This window comes from Balaenoptera ricei, chromosome 14, assembly GCF_028023285.1.
Source record: "Balaenoptera ricei isolate mBalRic1 chromosome 14, mBalRic1.hap2, whole genome shotgun sequence".
NCBI lineage: Eukaryota > Metazoa > Chordata > Mammalia > Artiodactyla > Balaenopteridae > Balaenoptera > Balaenoptera ricei.
Window position 1 is genome coordinate 38,863,651 of NC_082652.1, and position 21,266 is coordinate 38,884,916.

The 21,266-nt window shown below is 35.1% G+C and overlaps 1 protein-coding gene across 4 annotated transcripts in view; it reads right to left on the reverse strand.

Annotated features, from left to right (window-relative positions):
- Window positions 1-21,266, reverse strand: part of ESCO1 (establishment of sister chromatid cohesion N-acetyltransferase 1) — a 65,855-nt gene continuing 44,589 nt past the window's right edge. For 3 of the 4 annotated variants that reach the window (XM_059893802.1, XM_059893804.1, XM_059893803.1), the window contains 4 exons: window positions 11,712-11,801; window positions 9,023-9,166; window positions 6,489-6,676; window positions 1-1,158 (listed from right to left, as the gene is read on the reverse strand). In XM_059893802.1, the coding sequence (XP_059749785.1) occupies window positions 1,011-1,158; window positions 6,489-6,676; window positions 9,023-9,166; window positions 11,712-11,801 (570 nt within the window). In that variant the 3' untranslated portion in view covers window positions 1-1,010. Of the gene's footprint in view, window positions 1,159-6,488; window positions 6,677-9,022; window positions 9,167-11,711; window positions 11,802-12,351; window positions 12,476-21,266 lie in introns of those variants that run through there. The other variant, XR_009497170.1, reaches the window with a different exon arrangement.

Below are 21,266 nucleotides of genomic sequence, written 5' to 3' on the forward strand. Positions count from 1 at the left end.
TTTATCACTTAGAAAAAGCTATCAAGTATTTTATTATTTTATTCTACATTATATACAGGTCATAAAAGGCCACAGCAGTTTTTCAACATATAAACCCTTTAAAAGTAGAGGGCACTATGAAGGATAGACAAGTATCAAAATGAAGTCCAATAATGAGGGCATATACCCAGTGTAGTATTTCTGAGGAGTAACGAAGCAGATACCAAGTCCTCCATATTTAGCTTGCAACTATTCCCCAGGTTTTTATAAATCTCTTTGGGATTGTTAACAGCTGAAGTGTGCCAGTTGCCATTTATTTTAAAAAGTGAAACCAGAATGAAAGAATAAATACACTAGAGGGTACCATTCTAATTCTAGTCACTTACAGCTCTCCAAGAAGGAAAGCCTCAATTCTTTTCCACCTTCCACCTTTTGCTGCTGTCAAGAAGCGGAAAGAGAGAAATGGAAGAAAAAGTTCGGCTTTGCTTTTTTGTGAGGATTCTTTTAAATTATATACCAGACCCTTTACGAATTAGCTTTGAGTTCCTAAACAGGTCACATCACTCCCTCCTTGAGCAATACTGCAAAAACATCGGTTTCCACTCTGAAAATACAGTCTTTAAAACTATAACTGGTATCAGCAGATCAATATAAAAAAATACAGTACCAAGCTACACTGGTATATTTCCATAATTAAGAACTTCAAAATATACTTATCACTGAGACCATAGTCCTTGCATTAGTTTCAGTCCACTATGAACAATTATCTGCTGCATGTAAACATGTCTAACTATAGATAAAATACATCAATCATAAATTTCTGTAAAAGATAATAAAATATCTTCTTTAAAAAACAAAACAACAATAAGCAATTACTGCATTTTTTCCAATTTTATGAAAATGGAACAACCTTACAGTTGTTGCCAGTCCTGAGTTCATTGTAATAAAAATGGCCCTAGTTCCTGGTTAAAGTCAGCAACCAATCCATTCTCTTCAGTAGATGTCTTCTGTACTGCAGGCATGAATTTATTTTAGGTGCTATTTTGTCCATTAATAAAATTATATACCAGAAACTGACCAGTGCCACAGTACTGTGTTGCAAACAGTTTTCCATCAGGAGTAGGATCTGAGAAAGCAATTTCTTCTTTACTCAAGTATGAGCCATATATAAAGTTACTCCTATTAAAAAAAGGGGGGGGGGAAGAGTAGAAGGGTAAAAAAAAAGTATATTATTTTTAATCATTAAAATTGGAAAAACCTGTCAAATAAAATTTAAATAGACTTTAGGTAATGCTGTATATTCTAGAAACTTAAAAATAATTGTCTTATAAAAGCAATCATAGTTTTAAAAACATTTACCCAACACCGTTTCACGATAAAAATACTCCAACAACTCTAAATAGAAGGAACTTCCTCAACCTGATAAAAGAGTATCAAAAGGCATCAAAGTTAATGGTAAAAGAAAGACTGAAAACTGTTCCTCAGACATCAGGAACAGGGTAATAAGGCTACGTCTGCTCACACCTCTTCTATTAAAACAGGAAAATTAGACAAGCAAAAGAAATAAGAAGCAACCACGTTGGAAAGGAAGAAGTAAAATTATCTCTTTTTACAGATGACATTATCTTTTATATACAAAAATCCTCTGGAATTCACAAAATAACTATTAGATCTAATAAAGAATGAGTTCAGCAAGTCTGTAGGATATAAGATCGATATTAAAAAATTAATTGTATTTCTATACACTTGCAATGAACAATTCAAAATGAAATTTAGAAAACAAGTCCATTTGCAATTAACACTGAAAGAGTAAATACTTAGGATTAAATTTAGAGACATGCAAGACCTAAAAAATGATAACTATAGAGCGTTGTGGAAAGAAATTAAAGCCTACTTAAGTAAACACAGACATCCCACGTTTATGAATCAGAAGACTTAATATTGCTAAAACGGCATTACTCTCCAAATTGATCTATACTGGGCTTCTCTGCAAAAATTAACAAGCTGGTCCTAAAATTCATATGAAAATGCAAGAGAAACTGAATAGTGAAAAGAATCTTAAAAAAGAACAAATTTATAGAACTCACATTTCCTTGTTTCAAAACTTACAACAAATCTACAGTATTCCAGACAGTGGGCTGCCGGCATAAGAGACCAATGGAATAGAACTGAGTCCAGACACAAACCCTCACATTTATGATCAATCTTTTTTTTTTTTTTTATTCTTGGCTGTGTTGGGTCTTCGTTTCTGTGTGAGGGCCCTCTCCAGTTGTGGCAAGCGGGGGCCACTCTTCATCACAGTATGCGGGCCTCTTCACTATCGCGGGCTCTCTTGCTGCGGCGCACAGGCTCCAGACGCGCAGGCTCAGTAATTGTGGCTCACGGGCCTAGTTGCTCCGCGGCACGTGGGATCTTCCCAGACCAGGGCCCGAACCCGTGTCCCCTGCATTAGCAGGCAGATTCTCAACCATTGCGCCACCAGGGAAGCCCGATCAATCATTTTTGACAAAGGTGGCAAGACCATTCAATGGGAAAGAAAAGTCTCTTTAATAAATGGTGCTGGAACAATTGGATATCCACATTGAAAGGAATGAAGTTGGATCTTGCCTCACATCATACACAAAAATTTACTTAAAATGGATCAAAGACCTAAATATAAGAACTAAAATTATAAACTCTTGAAAGAAAATACAGGCCTAAATCTTTGTGGCCTTGGATGAGGATATTGTTTCTTAGATATGTGACAAGAAAAAAAGATATGTAATTTGGAGTTCAAAATTAAAAACTTCTGTGCTTCAAAGAATACTAAGAAGATGAAAGGACAATCATAAAATGGTAGAAAATATTTGCATATCATGTATCTGATAAGGGACTCATCTCCAGAATATATAAAGAACTATTACAACTCAACAAGAGAAAGACAAATGAACCGATTTAAAAATGGACATAGGATTGATTGAATAGGCATTTCTCTGAAGATATATATAAATGGCCAATAAACATCATTACCCATTAGGGAAATGTAAATCAAAAACCACTTCATACCCACTAGGATGGCTAAAAAGACAGATAATAACAAGTGTTGGTGAGAATGAGGAGAAATTAGAACCCTTGTAACATTGCTCGTGGAGCTGTAAAACAGTGCAGCCACTTTGCAAAATAGTTCAGCAAGTCCTCAAAATGTTATATGGTTACCATATGGCCCAATTCTCCTACGTATGTACCAAAATAAATATACATATGCAAGTACTTCTCTCTTAACCAAGAGAAATAAAAATACACAGCCTTCCCTGGTGGCACAATGGTTAAGGATCCGCCTGCCAATGCAGGGGACGTGGGTTCGATCCCTGGTCAGGGAACTAAGATCCCACATGCTGCGGGGCAACAAAGCCCGCACGCCACAACTACTGAGCTCGCACTCCTCAACGAGAGAGGCTGCATGCCATGCACTCTGGAGCCTGCGCCACAACTAGAGAAGAGAAAACCCATACGCCACAACTAGAGAGAAGCCCATGCCACAATGAAGAGCCCGCATGCCACAACATGCGCCACAACGAAAAATCCCACATCCTGCAATGAAGATCCCACATGCCACAACAAAGACCCGATGCAGCTAAATAAATAAATAAACATTAAAAAAAAAATACAGTTCAGAATAGGCAAATCTATTGAGACAAAAGTAGATTATTGGTTGCCAGAAGCTGGGGGAGAAGGAAATGGGGAAATTGGGTATCAGGTTTTGGGGAGACTGAAGGAAATGTCTTAGAATTAGACAGTGGTGATGGTTACACAGCCTTCTAAATATACTAAAACCCAGTGAAGTGTCACTTTAAAAAGATGACCAAAAAGGCCACCTACTGAATGGGAGAGGATATTTGCAAATGATATATCCAGTAAGGAGTTAATACCCAAAATATACAGAGAACTCATACAACTCAACATCAAAAACAAAACCTGATTAAAACATGGGCAGAGAATCTGCAAAGGCATTTTCCCAAGGAAGACAAAAAGAGGGCCAACAGGCACATGGAAAGATGTCCAACATCACTAATCATCAGGGAAATGCAAATCAAAACCACAATGAGGTATCACCTCACACCTGTCGAAATGGCTATTTCAAAAAGACAACAAATATCAAGTGTTGGTGAGGATGTGGAGAAAAGGGAACACTCATGCACAGTTGGTAGAAATGTAAACTGGTGCAGCCACTATGGAAAACAGTATGGAAAGTCCTCAAAAAAATTAAAAATAGAACTACCATATATGACCATATAAATTCTACTCCTGAGTACTTACGCAAAGGAAAAAAAATACACATTAAAACAAATATATGCACCTCTGTGTTCATTGTAGCATTATTTACAATAGACAAGATATGAAAGCAACCTAAATGCCCATCAATAGATAAATAGATAAAGAAGATGTTGTGTGTATACACACAACCAGAGACATACACACAGACACAAACAAACACACAACGGAATATTATTCAGCCACAAAAAAGAATGAAATCTTGCCATTTACAACAACACAGACGGACCTAGAGGGTGAAATAAGTTAAAGAAAGAAAAATGCTGTATGATTTCACTTATACATGGACTCTAAGATGCAAAACAAATGAACAAACATAACAAAACAGAAACACAATTATAGATACACAGAACAAATAGGTGGTTGCCAGAGGGAAGGCAGGGGTGGGAGGCGGGTAGGGAGAAATAGGTGCAGGAGATTAAGAGGCACAAACTTCCAGTTGTAAAATAAATGAGTCAATGGTATGAAATGCACAGTATGGAGAATATAGTCAATAACTACGTAATATCTTTGTATGGTGTCATATCTGTATCTAGACTTATTGTGGTGACCATTTTGAAATGTACAGAAATACGGAAACACTGTTGTGTAACAGGAACTAACATAGTGTTGTAGGTCAATTATACTTCAAATAAACAAACTCATAAAAAGAGATCAGATTTATGGTTACGAGAGGTGGGGATTTGGGGAGAGGGGGTATTCGATGAAGGCAGTCAAAAGGTATAAACTTCTCGTTATAAGATAAATAAGTACTAGGGATGTAAATGTATAACATGATAAACATAATTAGCACTGCTGTGTGTTATTTATATATGAAAGTTGTTAAGAGAGTAAATCCTAAGAGTTCTCATCACAAGGAAAAAAATTTTTCTATTTCTTTAATTTTGCATCTATATGAGATGGTGGATGTTCACTGCACTTATTGTGATCATCATGTCATGATGTATGTAAGTCACATCATTTGTTGTACACCTTAAACTTATACAGTGTTGTATGTCAATCATAATTCAATAAAATTGGAAGAAAAAATGGTTAATTAAAAACAAGATAAATTTTGTGCTATGTACTTATATCTCAATAAAGCTGTTATTTTTAAATGTTTTAAATTTTGCCAGGATATAGACTATTAGTAGAATTTTCATATTGTAATCGTAACAAGGTGAGACGGGTACATAAAGGAACAATAAACGAAAAAAAGTTAGAAACCTCTATGGTTTTAACAGGAAGCTTAGAGTGGCAATCTCAGTATCACACAGAACAAACACAATGACTACAATGTTTCATGTTTTTATAAACTAGAACCATCTTATGGTTTTGACAAGACCTAAGTTTTACAAGATTTAAAGGAGGGACAATACCCTCATTTAGGACAATTATTTAATCAGCTGCATTTTCCAGGTTTAGTTCTGAAAGAGCTAAAAACAGACCTGCCTCTTGTCAAGAGAAGGGTAGGTAGATCTAAGCCCTTCTGGATCACTACTCATTGATGAAATAAAAATAAGGGAGAGAGACCTGAAACACAGTAAGGCTCGAAGAGACTTAAGAGTCTTAGGATCTCACTTATAACAATAATGGATTATTTTGAAAGCTATACCTATAAGTAGTAGTAGATAGGTATTCTATGAATAAACAGACACAAGAGACGAACCTAAAAAACCTCATTTGCATGATTAATTTAAACCTCTTTCATTAATCCTTTAGCAAAGATGCTTTAAAGAGCAAAAAACACGTAATTTTCTGAATCTTCTCCTTTATACCTTTGATTAAAAATCAAGCAATAAAAGCAAGAAGAAAAACTATTAAGAGATTTAGATTATTTATAAATACTATTCTTAAGACAAATTTTCCCAAAAGCTAAACTCCCAAGAAACTTCCCATACTTCTTTGGTTATCTTTAAAATTCTCTAATATTGAACGCAATTTGAAATAAGTGGGTTATTTTGGCCTGATATCATAGATGCAAATTAAAAAAGTTAAAATGGTTTAATAATACTTAACCAATAGTGCTTTCTTCCCCCTCAGGTTAACTTCACATAAAAAGCACTCACAGATCCAACATACTGACAATCTTATGCAGATTTTAAATTAATATAAATAAAGGTTACACATTTAAGATTAACTAAATGCCAATCTTTATATAAAACTCTGCTTAAATCCTAAACTACTGAAAATGACTTGAAGAGTTACGTTTAAGTTACCTTAGGCATTCAATCATGCGAGAAGCAATTTTCTTCCGACGCATCATGCTGGACACCCATATGCGGCTGATCCCACAGATTGCAGGCTCTGGCAATGTTGAGCAGCACCAGGCTTTTTGCCTTTCAAATCTGACTTTTTCTTCTTCTGACCTGATAACTGGAAGTTTTTCTTCTATAACTCTGTAGCCCTATATGTAGCAAAATAGGGGGAAAATTTTAAACTTTATTTTTATTGGAGTATAGTTGATTTACAATGTTGTGTCAGTCTCTGCTGCATGGCAAAGTGACTCCACTATACACACAGACATTGTTGGAGGGGCGAGAATTTTAAAGTGGGAATATTATTAAGCAACTGTCTAGTACTGACCTTAGTGAGGAGGTCACTACTGTTGTCTGGCTTCTTAACAAACTATGGGAACCACTTAACGCTTTCACCCTCATTTTAGGAAATAAACAGACCTAGATCTACATTCTGTTCTCACTAGTTATGTGACCATGAGATAAAGTTACTTAATTATGCTCTGGGTTCCCTACCAGTAAATTGGAACTCTCCACCACCTCCTTCAGAGAATTGCTGAGATTAAATAAGGAAATATATACAAAGCAGCCTGCCATCACAGCTGGCACATAATAGGAACTGAATGCTAATTTTCTCTACCTCCCATATCCTAGGACCAGCAAAAGGACATGTTAAGAACTCGGCAGTCACAACTGTTTCTGGGGCTGCTGCCATAGTTCTAGGGTTCACAGCTGTGCAGGAACTAGGATGAGGGATGGCAGAGGAATCAAGAGTTAAAAAGGTCCTTTCCCTACACTCCTACCTCTTAAAAAAATAAATAAATACTCTAAAAAAACATACATCTCTTCTGCCAGTCTAGTGGCCAAAAAGGGACATGGCTAGCCTTCTGATGGGACATGGTACACAAGTTAAAACAATCAGACAACACAAGTGAGAGTTAACAAAGAACAAATAAGCAAATATTACACAACTATGTTCTAATCTAAACACTGCTACAAGTCATTTTTGGAACTAGGTAGAATAAAAATTTAAAAAACACAAGGGTGGGGAGTTCCCTGATAGTCTAGTGGTTAGGACTCAGTGCTTTCACTGCCGTGGCCAATTCAGTCCCTGGTCAGGGATCTGAGCTCCCGCAAGCCATGCAGCGCAGCCAAAAAAAAAAAAAAACACTGTAAGAAACAGTCAAAAACAAGACAGATGTCTGCAATTTCTTTTAATGCTTAGTCATTTGCCAAACAGATGTAAGAATGCTCTATCATAAAATTTGCAAATATCTTTGTCACTGTGCAAATCTGACTTCAAATATTTAATTTCCCTCATCTAATTAACTTCATTTGTTTCAATCATCAATTTTGTCTAAAAACTGATACTTCCCTCAAGTCGGTATCTTACTATTAACCCTCCTCAGGAGTAATAAATCATGCTAGTTGGAGTGAAATTAAGGGAGGTGAGTTGCTAAGGACAATCCTTAAACACACAACAGTTATTCAATACACACTGAAAGCACTGTGGCATTCAGGAAAATCAAGCATGACATTGTTCATATCTCTTAAAAGTGGGACAATCAAGACTCAGGGACCTATCAAGCGGATAAATGATAAAGCAAAGAATAAATCCACTGCAATGAAAAAATAAACCCACACGATTTGTACTATGCAAAAATGAACTCAATTACAGTATGGCAAGCTTCTATGAGTTATTCATTTTATATCAAATTTGTATCTCCAAACTACTTTGTCAGCTATTTAAATCAAATTTGTAATTACAAACAGCAAGATTCATAAACTACACAATTTCAGGTTGAATTTTTTTAATGCAGCTTAACATATGGAAATTAACTCACGCAGATTTGTTTCGACTTTGTACTTTATTAGAAAATTTTATGATGAAGCATACACTTGCAGGCAACTAAAAGATACTATTGTTTGTTTTTTTGCACAATTTGGCTCTTAAACACAAGCCAAGTCCTCATCTAGAGCTCAACCAAAGAAATGGTGATCCACTGCAGGGGTGCGCAACTTTTCATAAAGGGCCAGGCAATAAGTATTTTAGGCTTTGCAGCATACCTGGCCTCTGTTGCAACTACTCAACTCAGTCTTTGTAGTGTGAAAGCAGCCACAGACAATATGTAAGCAAATGGGCATGGCTGTGTTACAATAAAACTTTATAAAAACAGGCTGGGTTTTGCCTTCAGGCTGTAATTTGCCAACCCTTGATTTATTCCAGTGCTGAAGGGACTGAGACAGACATTACGTTAGCAGCCAACAAGGAAACTTCCCGAACAAAATTTAATAGTACTTTTGATTTATAGAATTTTTCTCTTATACTTTATACTGACTTGAGAAACTAATTCCCATGCAAGATACAACTCCACTGTAGTAAAGAATTACACACAGGAATTCTTGCATTCATACTCTTCCTTACATAAAATGCTGAAAAATTTACCAGGATTATGTTATTCCTGTAACTCTTTAAACACCATACTACATACGACCACTCTTTAAAAATCACTTACCCATTGGATATGTTCTGCAATTAGGCAACCAACTACTTTTTTGTCATTAGAAATAAAGAGAAGTGTTTTTGTTCTGGAATAGCACATTAGTGGAGCCTGCTGGAAACCTAAATCATTATCAACCATCTCTCTAATCTCGTCAACCTGCCAAATAAAGAACAATATTTTTTTTAACAACAAAAGCATTTTATATATGTAAAAATATACTATTTCAGTTCAATAAATTGAGTATATTATTCCAAGCAGGATATCCTCTGAAGAGTGCTTCTGAATGACTGTCCTGACCAATAAATGTTTTTCAAGCCCTGTGGACCAATTTGCAAAAGGAGGAAAGAATGGAGAGTAATGTCAAGCCCAGCAGTCTGGGAACAACAGGAGTGAGAGCTCCTACAATAGGTAATAAGAACAAAGACTTCCCATTAGAAGGATCATGGGTTTGAGTATTGGAGAGAACTTCACTGGAATCTTCGCCAGGCAAGCCACGCTTTTCTTCTTCGCAAGGCTTAATGAGTACTCTCATCAGTAAAATGCAGGTGAACACAGAGGACAGACATAAATGTTTACTCCTTATCAACCATTTATAGGCCAGACATTATGCAAAGCACTTTATCAATAGTATCTCATTTAAATCCAACACCTCTTAGAGGCTTATAGTTTCTTTTGCATACGGAAGAAATAAAATTCAAAAGTAACTTTCCCATGTCAGATATGGGACATCTAGAACCAAAAAGCTGGGATTTCTGGGATTTGAACCTATAATGTTAATATGGCATCAAACTGCTTCTTTCTGTTTACCTCCTAGAATTGTGGTCAAGGTCAAATACGATAAGCTCAAACTTTTATAGGTTCTCAAAGTCAAGATTTTTGTAGGCACTCAAACATTAGTTCCTTCCCCAGTTAAAAAATAATCTGTAAATATTCAGTCCAATAAACATTCATTTGTGACACTAAGTTTAAAATGCAAATAACACCTAAGAGGGTTAAGTACTCACACCTCTGACATGCAGAATACCATGTAATACATCTCTTATTCAGTGATGAAAACTTAAGTCCTCTTAATCCTAAAACAATATCCCACAATACAATACTTGACTCAGTTCCTAAAGGCAAATGACTCACAATTCCTTAGATTTTAATTTTTAACCTATTATGGGTTACTAACCAGTAACATACTGAATTGTAGGTTACTAAGAGTCTGTCCTGAGAAATGAAAATGAGGAAATTAGAATTTCCTGTGGAGTCTTGGTAAGAAATGTCTGGACGCCACATGCAGTAAAGCAAAGTACCCACTGTGCATTTCCAAATGATAACAGTTGGAATTCCAAAAATTCCATAATTTAATTTTCATTTAGTCAATTACTAATCCAACATTAATTCAACAAGTATTTGTTTCTGTGCAAGGATCAATGTTTCAAATACAAGACAGGTTTATGTGCCATTCTAAATACTACTTGTCTATACTGTTCAGCAGTGGTAACATGGGGGCTTATTTGAGTATCGGGTATTGTTCAGTTATATAGTCAGGGTACCTGAAAAGTCAGGAACCACAGGATAAACGTATACAAATGATCCTTGAACAACACAGGTTTGAACAGGATGGGTCCACTTTTACATGGATATTTTTCAATAGTAAATACTTCAGTACTACATGGTCCATGGTTGGTTGAATCCGAAGATACAGAGGAACCTAGCACACCGAATTATATGTAGATTAACACTGCCTCCCCCAACCGTTGTTCAAGGATCAACTGTACTGTAAGTGGAATGTTAGCTATATTTTCAAATAACAGGTTCAAAGTGTTTTTCTTCAACCTCCCTTTCAGGTGAAGTATTCCTAAATCTAAAGAGGTCCAACTATTAACCTGAGAAAAGTAAATAAACTACTTTCCCTGTGTTTCTAGATATGTTGAAAACACTCTAGTTTAATTAAGTTTTTCAGATAAACAGTCAGACCCATTGCTTTACATTATGAGGTACTTCTGAAAAAGCATCTGGAGGAAAAACATTTTGAGTATATTATTTGAAAATGTAATTAATATATTCATTAAAAATAAGTTTGTCCTATGGCCTCCTGACATTTAGGGTACTCTATATAAATAAAATGGTTCCAGACTTCATTATCTCTCTGGTTCATTTCTCTGAACCCTAAATTGGACTAAAACCTGGCTCACACTAGATAAGAGGATTTTAAGTTTTCTCCGTTACATTTATAAATCAGAATATATCTGATTTTCTACCTTAAGATTACGATTACTTCATGTTTAACTTAAGGATAACTATGATCTACTACTATATCCCCTTCTGCAATAAGCTTTTATTTAGAAATTTACTCTCAGAATAAAATGACATTTATTAATTTTAGTTTTATAAATTATGATTCAGATTTTTATTTTAATTTTGATTCTTGAAATCACTTATGTGGCATTATTCATTACTATGCCTTCATACCATCACTCAAATTACTGGTAATATGAGACAGTAATCAATCAATCCACTAAAAATTCATTTCACTTATGCTAGATACACTACAAAGTTAAAGCATAATTTTTCAGTTGGGTTGTGACTAAATGCTTATTTCTTGTTTTCAGAACTGGTTTTTAAATGTGCTCTGCCAGCAATAAGTTATACTCTTAAAATTAGCTGCAAAATTATACTATTCATTCTGTGTGAAAGTTCACTGGAAATTTACCTTTTTCAGGGCATACTTTGGGTCTTCAGGAAGAACCATTATTATCCTGCCATCAGGATATTCAGCTAGAATTCTTTCTTTTTTCCAACCCTAGACATATATATTAAAAAAAAGAATTAATTTATTTATCACATTTCATACATCATATTCATGTACAATAAGAAAAATATATCAATGTGTCTAAAAATTACAGACACGGAAAAGTATATGCTCGTTAATATTTAATGAGACATGATAAATCAGCTGATTTGTATAATAGGTATAATACAAGCTAATTTCTCTCTATTATTCATTCAGAGATCTAATACCACAACAGCATTTCTAATTTATCATTTCCCATTTTAAATTAATTTTGAAAATGACACACCAAAAACAAGCCCCTTAAGGTCAGTGATTCCCAGCACCTAAAGGATAACTCACCCAGTTTCTTGATAAGAAAATTAAAGTCTTAAATTTCTTTGGAACATCGTTACCTCCACAAACAAACACTCATGGTTTTATGTCTGGCATGCCAAAGACCTCCAGGAGGTTTTAAATGAACTGATTTGCATGCAGTAGCCCAATATGTAAGGAATAGTTTTTATTCTTATTGATCACAACTATCAAAGTCACAAGAAGGATACTATAAAAATATAACTACCTTCTAAGAATCTAATAGGGAAGGAGAGGCTACGTTGTGTGTATCTGAAGTTAAACATACTCAAAAAAAGAGAGGTAATAAACTCTTCTTCAGATCCACACTCGTGGTGATTAATGAGCAGAACCTGCATGAAAAAAAAAACAAAACAAAAGCCACTTAAATCTAGTAAGATGGGACTGAACCAGAGGTTAAAACTAGGAGCTTTGAAGTTAAAAGTAAGTACAGAAGGAATGAGCTTAACTGGTTGTTCCATTTGTCTTACCCAACCAACTTTAAATAAAAATGCCTTTCAAGAAGCAATATGTACTTCTATTAAAGAAAACCAGCACCTTCTTTCTGAGATTTGTTTGAGAATATTAAAGCTCAATGAAACCAAGAAAAAGGCAACTATATTTTTAAAAATACTATGGCAAGTCTGAAAGGAGGTTGATTTTCTTAAATAATCCAGAATGGTCTTTTTGGGAGAGGGCAGGATCTTAGCTGGGGACAAAAAGTCTAGAAACAAACTTGGTATAAATCACAATTTGGATTAAAGTATTTAAAATCAGAATTTGTTTAAAAAACAGAGCACCCAAAGGTAAAGTAAAATTCAGACTATAATTATGATGGTAATGCGTTCCCAAGATTTGAGAAGAAAAAAGGAGCAGAAACAATAGTTACAGAAGTCATTTTTTTCAAACTAGAAACGAAATCTGAATCATATCCAGACTTGAATATAGGTAAATGCTTTAAAAAGGCATAAAAGATATCACCCTCTTTAAAAACAAATTTACATTAATATGTTATTTTTGGGAAAAGTTTAAAAAATAAATCTATTTCACATAAAATGAAAATGGAGACTTTTCATTTTAAAAACTAAACGACAAATTCAATGAAAAGCTAGAATTTAAGTAACCCCAACTTATAACAAAGTCATACGTCCTGAACTGAATTACCTAAAGATAATTTGATAAGCTATTTTCCTACTGTCTTTAAAAATAACAATACTGGTCTAACGTCATTATATTGCACCGTAGGCACTAGATACATTATTTTGCTTTACTGACTTTTTAGTACAAAACTTTCTCTTGAAACAAGTTGAGACTTGCGTGTTCACACAGGAAATGTTATCACAATTGGATTTGATACAATTTTTTAAAATGTTTTAAATATGATTGTTTTTTCATGTACATGTATAAGAAGCAGGAATTGCAAAGGGCAGAGTTATTACTGCTTAGGTTTCTAATGTTCATGAAGACAGCATATTTAAGTGAAAACTTTTTAAGAGTTCTGGAATAAAATTTCAGGGTTTAAATCCCATTTCTTGGTAGTTGCTAGCTACATGGTCTTGGGCGAATCACTGGAACTCTCCTTGTTTCCTGACCTAGGCTATGGACAAAATCGCTGTCATCACATACATTACTTAGGAGTTTAGAGGACTGCATTTAAGAGATGATACCTCACAGAGAGTAGCCACTCAGTAACTCTTAGTAACTTCCACTCTACCTTCCTAATGGCATCAAACTAAAATCCATGTACTACTTTAAGAAAACACAATTAATAAAGTCCCCAAAGTTAAATACGACAATAAATTCAAATCCTGGACAAGGCAAAGATGAAAGAACCAATTTGGCTAATATCTGTCAAATAAGATACTAAAGACATTTATATGCTTCAACTGCAGTTAACTCTTTCCTGGAGTCAATAACCACATGATCCTCCTATCTTTAGAATACTTAGATGAGATGAAATGTGTCTGCTACTTGAAACTGAGGCAGAGGTGGAGGTTTTGGGAAGGGTAAATGCAATTTAGAGGAAGAACCAAATAGCCACAGCTTTTTTGCAAAGATATAAATTTCAATGCAGTGCATTTACACCTTTCACCTTTAGCTCTAACATGTTACACATATCCCTCTGCTAGCAAGTGGTATTTTCCAAACCCCAAATATTCTTAATTCACCCATCCGGCTACTGAAAAGCAGAACGCTTTACACTGCTGATAGCAATCAATGATTTTTTTTTTTGCCCCAACCCCACTGTAGTTACTCTAGACTTCAGAGTCTAAAGAATGGAAGGGGTTTTTCCTCTTTTTCCATTTGAAAAAGATTACAATTGAAAACAAAATACATTGGGTGGTGAATATATTGATGTATACAATTGTTGAAATTCATCAACCAAACATTTAGATCTGTGCGTTCAAGTTATATACGTTCATACTAATCACTTTCATAAAAGGCTGAATGGAAATACCCATGAAAGAATACCCTGAAAAATAAAACCAATAACCAGCTTTTCAAAAAAATTATCAACAAATATGGCAAGGAAAAAAAAAAAAAAAAGACCTAGAGGGAGAAACTTTAGATTAAAAGAGATTTAAGAGACATACCAACCAATGCAACATATGGACCTTAATTCAAACAGTATAGAAAATTACGAGATATTTGGGGAGATTCTGAACCCTGAGGGAATATCTGATATTTTTAAAGGTGTGGTTATACTCTTTAAATCCTGTTTATGGTAAAAAAAAAAAAAAGAGTAATCTTTTCATCTTTTAAAAATACATATTTAAAAATATCCACTAAAATGATAATGTGATACCTGGGTTTCACTTTAAAATAATTAGGAGGGTTGGATGCAAGAAGATTTCCCATGAATTGTGACTTGTTAAAGCTAAGTGATGAGTACCTGGGGACTCACTGTTTGGTGGTGGGGATCGGGGGCGAGATGGGGTAGACTGTTTTGGAAAGTTCAAATCACCCATTGTCAAAACTGTGCCCAAGGCCCAAGGCTTGCTCAAATACCATTTATTCAGAAGTGAAAAATGAATGTCAAATGAATCCAGTCAGCAGAGTGGTTAGACCTGAGGCTGGGAAAAGCACTGACTGCAGTGGGGGCACAGAGCGGCTTCTGAGATGCTAGTGGTGTTTCTTGTCATGTGGGTGTTCACTTTGCAAAACTACACCATTAAGCTGAGCACTCATTATTTGGGTACCTTTCTTTACATGTTGTATTTCAATTAAAATTTTACTTAAAATTACTAGAGGAATTTGAAAAACAGACATTTTTAGTTCGACAGCAAGTCTAACACTTTTTATATGTTGAAATAGATATATTCTAAACACCATCTCTTTTTAAAATTTTAAGTCTTCAGAAACAAAAGTAAATTAAAATTAACTCATTCAAAATTCGGTCACATGCTTTTTTTGACAGTACCCAAGGCAGAAAGCATAAAAAACTGCAGAAAAACTGCGTAAGAGAAACAAATTATAGACTCTTGAAATATATAAAAATATTTTGTTGAAATGAATTTTAAACGTAAATGTGTACTTATGAATATTTTAAAAGTCAGCAAGGACATACACCAAAATATAAACAGAGGTTATCTGAGTGATTTAATTTTTTTCCTTTTAGTTTATCTGTATTTCCTGTTTTTTCTACTTTAATAAAATGGTATAATAGAAGTATTAATATACTTTAACTACCCCCAAGCAGCTGGTTTTAATTCATGTTTGGATACTTTGCAAAAATAATCTTGTATTAACAACAATAATGATGAAGATGTGTTTCCATGCCCTCTCCAGGCACACCACCTTTCCCGAATCTCCATGTGTTCACCAACCCAAAAGCTCTCTGAACCCTGTCCTTCTGGGTTTTTTGGAGGCTTCACTACAGAGGCAGGATTGATCAAATCATTGGCCACTGGTAACAGAACTCAATCTCCAGCCCCTCTCCCCTCCCCAGGATCAGGGTGTGAGAATTGAAAGTTCCAACCCTCTGTAGTCGGCTCCACTGGCAAACAACACCCCGTCCTTGGGTGAGTTCCAAAGGTCATCTCGTTAACGTAACAAAAGACACTTTCTCCCATCACTTAGGAAATTCCAAAGGTTTTGGGAGCTGTGAGTCAGGACAAGCACTGAAGATGGGGTCAATTATTTCTGAGCTAAATTTATTGTACACACAATATATTTTGTTGAAATTCAAATAAAATAGTAAGAACCTAGTCTATTACTCATGGACCCTAGAGCCAACTACGTCACTCACTAGCTGTGTGATTTCAAGCAAAATACATATCCTTCTTTCTGCTGTTTCCTCATTTATAAATTAATTGTAACTACTTAGTGATCTGCTAAAAGAACTAAGAGGAGTTTAATATGGGTAAAATGCTTAGAGACCTTAACTAATGTCATTTCTTTTCCCTCTTAAATGTAAAATAAATTAATTTGTATCAATTCATTTACCCCCAAAAAATTCCTCTGGGAATTAAAAAACATGAAGATATCTTATATATTGATTTGTGTTCAGTCAACCAGGCATGAATGATATAATCAGTCTATTAAAGCAAAATTAAGCACAATGCTATCTGAAGTTAACCTTCAAATCCGTTAGCTACTACTACTAGAGTATTTCAAGATTCATGGCTTCCCATTTTAAATGACTTAACCACTAAAAGCCAGCCAACCTGTTTAAGTTAATTTTTCATAGTTTTAAAGAAGGTATTCAGAAAAACGAAAGTCCCATGACACAGTGGGGTTTTTTAATTCATTGAGTCACAAATCAAAGAATATACACAAGAATTTGTTTTATTTTAGAAAAATCTGACTCAATTCTAAAGATGTTTTATAGACTTTTCATTTTGTAGGTATGCTATGATAGCAGGATCTCCTCCAGTGTACTTTTCTCATTCTCTGCAATATTTGAACTGAACAGAAGCTAGAAGCCCTAAAAGCTTCTACTCCTCCAGTAAAACTATTTGTTTTGATAAATCCTGTATCCTATGACCAATTTTCTTTGATCCAGGGGTTAAGCTACAGGGATCTGGAGTTTTGGGATGACTAGACTGCTGAGGCCTACAATGAGACTTACTATAAATATAGACCATTAGCTCCAAAACGACTAAGACTTCGTTTGACACACACTATAGCCCAAGTCATAGCACTGAAAATTAAGTAACCAATAAATATTTTTGAAACGCTGGAGTGTGCCTGAAGGACTAAAGCCTCTATTCGTAAAACCAAGAACTTAACCTGTCTTAGTTTTGTAATCCATAAAAGAGGAATGAAAACTACTTCACTAAGTTACAGTGAATTAAATAATACTTTCTGAACAATTACAAAACTTAGTTATACCTGACAGAATTTGGAAGGTAAAGAGGGGGAGAGTGCAGTCACCAAGGAGTCAAATATCATTTATAAATATTAAAATTAAAGGCAATCAACAAAACTAAACATCAAAATATAACTAGTAAAAACTGGGAAAAGAAGATTTTACTAAAACACATTTATATACAGCTTGAGATATATATATATACATATAAGCTATACATACAATGTTGGAAACACTGAAAAAGACAAAAGTGCTTAACCAGTGGAGAATGAGACTGGAAATAGGGGAGGGAAAAAGGAGGCTTTTTTTTTTTTTTCATTTTATACCTTACAATTCTGGAAATTTCCATTTCCAGGTACACATACTGCTTTTATAAATTTTCTTTTAAAAGATGAGTTGAAGAATAAAAACTTTGAAGGCCACCCTTTAATTCACCTAAATTAAAATCTTTTTAAGGAAAAAAATGTGAAAGGAAAATTTTCTCCACAATGGAGGTTTGAAGAACAAATGTTCTTAAAAGCACATGTTAAAAAGAGAAGTATTTAAATGCTCTTTCTTGCAAGTAATACAATAATGGTATATAAGAAAATTTTTTCAATAATGCCTTTTCATAACTAAGGACCATCTGATTCTGAAATACAATTTTTAAAATTACTTTGGAAGGAACTCAATGATTTACAGAGCAACATCTGTTTTCAACAGTTATTTTCCATTTCTCTAACATCCCTGTCATGTGTATATATGTTTTTTTAAATTATAGTTTTCACCACTTCCTGAGAAAAATCTAAGTTCTAAGAAATAGGTTTTTATGAGAGGTGCTTAATATGTTCTGAACAGCAAAACATTTTCATGGGTAAAATGGTAGAATCTTAAAACTACTTGGAGTTTTAATAGCTTCTGATTAAGAAAAACAAAAATCTAAAAGAAACAGAAGTGATGAAGTCTGGTTTTTATTAAAGTCACCCAATTTATAATTCAGGAAAAAAGTCTAGAGCTCACCTAATTAGATATTTTAATACATGGCAGTAACTTTCTTAAATGATGTCCACCTAATCAACTTGCTGGACTAACCAATGCTTAGTTTTCCCTGGGTAACAGAAGCTGATGCCTGGGGCACACTGACTGTCAAACAGTAAACAACTACTTTGGAATTCCAAAACTAAGTGACGTGATTACCAAGAGTCATTTGTTTGTTCCTAAACTTGTTTATGCCAATTTATTTATTATTTTAACTATAAAATGCAATCAAATAAACTGACAAAATTATAGTGCAGGGACTTCCCTGGTGGCACAGTGGTTAAGAATATGCCTGCCAACGAAGGGGACACGGGTTTGAGCCCTGGTCCGGAAAGATCCCACAAGCCGCGGAGCAACTAAGCCCGTGCGCCACAACTACTGAGCCTGCACTCTAAAGCCCGTGCGCCACAACTACTGAAGCCTGCGCACCTAGAGCCCATGCTCCGCAACAAGAGAAGCCACCGCAATGAGAAGCCCGTGGACCACAACGAAGAGCAGCCTCCGCTCGCCGCAACTAGAAAAAAAAAAACCCACACGCAGCAACGAAGACCCAAGGCAGCCAAAAATAAATGAATAAATAAACTTATTTTTTTATAAAAAAAGAAAAGCACAGGTATTTGGGTCTGCATCTCCTCTTTAAAAAACGAGTGCAAAAATAATTGTTTTAATGAAAGTTAGGCAGAACACTCTGGAAAAAAGCAAATAGGCCAAGTCTCTTTTAAAAATCAGAAATGCAACAAGAACAATTCTATACCCAGATTCTCAGGTTGCTCTGCAATATTTAAGTTCTTCCTCTATTTTTTTAAAAGTACATCATAAAGGATGGCTATGGGTGTGATTTATATGAGGAAAAAAAACAAAGCTAAACTAATTAGAGGATCCATACTCAAAGAAGCAGCTTCCCCCCATCAATTACACTTAACATACATTGATAGGCTTCAAATTATAATAAAATGTTTAAACTGTGTAATGACCCTATAGAAGACATTGTTCTTTGCCCATCCCAAGCCATTCTCTCCCATTCTTTTTTTTGACCATTTTGTTTGGGGCGGTAATATGTGTATTTCCAACAATAAAGTCCAAATAGTCCAGTGTTTCTCAACAGGGCTGTTACTGGCACCTTAGGCTAGACATTCTACCTTCTTTGGAACTGTCACACGCACTGCAAAAAGTTTAGTACCCCTAAACCCTGCCCACCAAATGTCAATATTCTCCACATATTTCCAGATGCTACCTAACAGAAGTTATGTAATAAACACCCCATTCCCCTACCTTGAGAACCACTGGCATAATAAATCATATTCTCTTACTTCTTTTTGACAGATTCTTGCATTCCCAGCTCTCTTGCAGCTAAGGGGAGCTACCAGGCCCAGTTCCGGTGAATGAGACATAGGGAACTTTGCAAGAGCTTCTGGAAAAATGCTGTTCTTCACTGATAAAAGGAAAAAACCACTTGAGGGACTCTTTTTGAAAGAATACCCACTCCAACCAACATTCCTGCTTTAAATCTGAACACGGTATCTGGACTACAGAAGTTTACTTTATGGACCATGAAGTTACAGCTATGAAGCTAAAAAGTCAACACACTAAGGAGAGGAGGGCACTGAAGGAGAAATACCCAGTGTTCATGTTGGGTATTTTTAAAAAACATTTTTTTGATTGTTGAACTGCTGAATGGAACAACCCGAAGACTACGTACCTCCAGACTTCTTCTTAAGAAAACATATATCCTTATGATTTAAGCTACTATTAGCTGGGTATTCTGATACTAAGGATCTACACTTGAATCAACTTTTTTGATTAACTGACCCAATTTTCCCAATTGTGTCAGTTAAGAAAACTTCTGTAATTACATCATCAAATCTATTACTATAGGAATAATATTTCTCTTAAGGTATAACTCAGGTCAGACCTAACTAAAAGTCAAATGAAGAATTATGAGATTCTTTTCTCTCCTGTCATTCGCAAATACTAAGGAATCCAAAACATCCCTTTATTAGGATTCATCAATTAAGCACTTTTCAACTTGTAGCAATAATCTCCCAGTATATAAGAAATATTTCATTTGATGTCAGTCTCATCTCAAGGTCATCTGGGCTTAGTGAGCAAATCTACTGACCTCTTCTGTTTCACTCATGATTTTAAAAAATTCATGGCCCAAACTCCACTCCACCCCAAGTCCCAAATCCATTAGTGAAAAATGTTCTCAAAATGTATATCTTTGGGAGTTCCACTCCCAGTTAAGATAAAGAAGGTCATAAAAAGATCACTGGTCCTGCTGTAATAAGAAAACACCCAATAAACTAAAAAGCATGTTTTTTTTTAAGGCAATGAAGAGCTGTGGACTGATTTCCAAAGATGAACCCGCCCTACCTAGGTGAGCAGAGACCAGCAGCCATTTTTATCCCTAAGACATTGACCAATCAGTGTCTTAGAGGAGCAGGATTGCCACAGGCAGAGAACAAGAAAAGTCTCCTACTGGGACAGGGAAAAATCAATCAAATTCTTAATGGTCATAAGTGAGCTGACATGGAAGTCTGAAATCTGGAGGAGCGCGAAACACAGAGGTAATTCTCCACCAACTCTCTCCCATGGGACATCTGCTGAGTGGCGCTAGGAGGTATAGAGAGATCTGTGTACTGTGGAGTTTAGATCCTCAACCTCTGCTGGAGAGAGGCACCTGATCCCAACCTTAAGACATTAAAAATCCAAATGGATAGAATAACTAAAATTTCAACCCAACTCAACTCCTAATGAAATCTAAGAGATCAGCCCCTTAACGTAGTTGCCAGACAGAAAAGAAGGGAAAGCTTTGG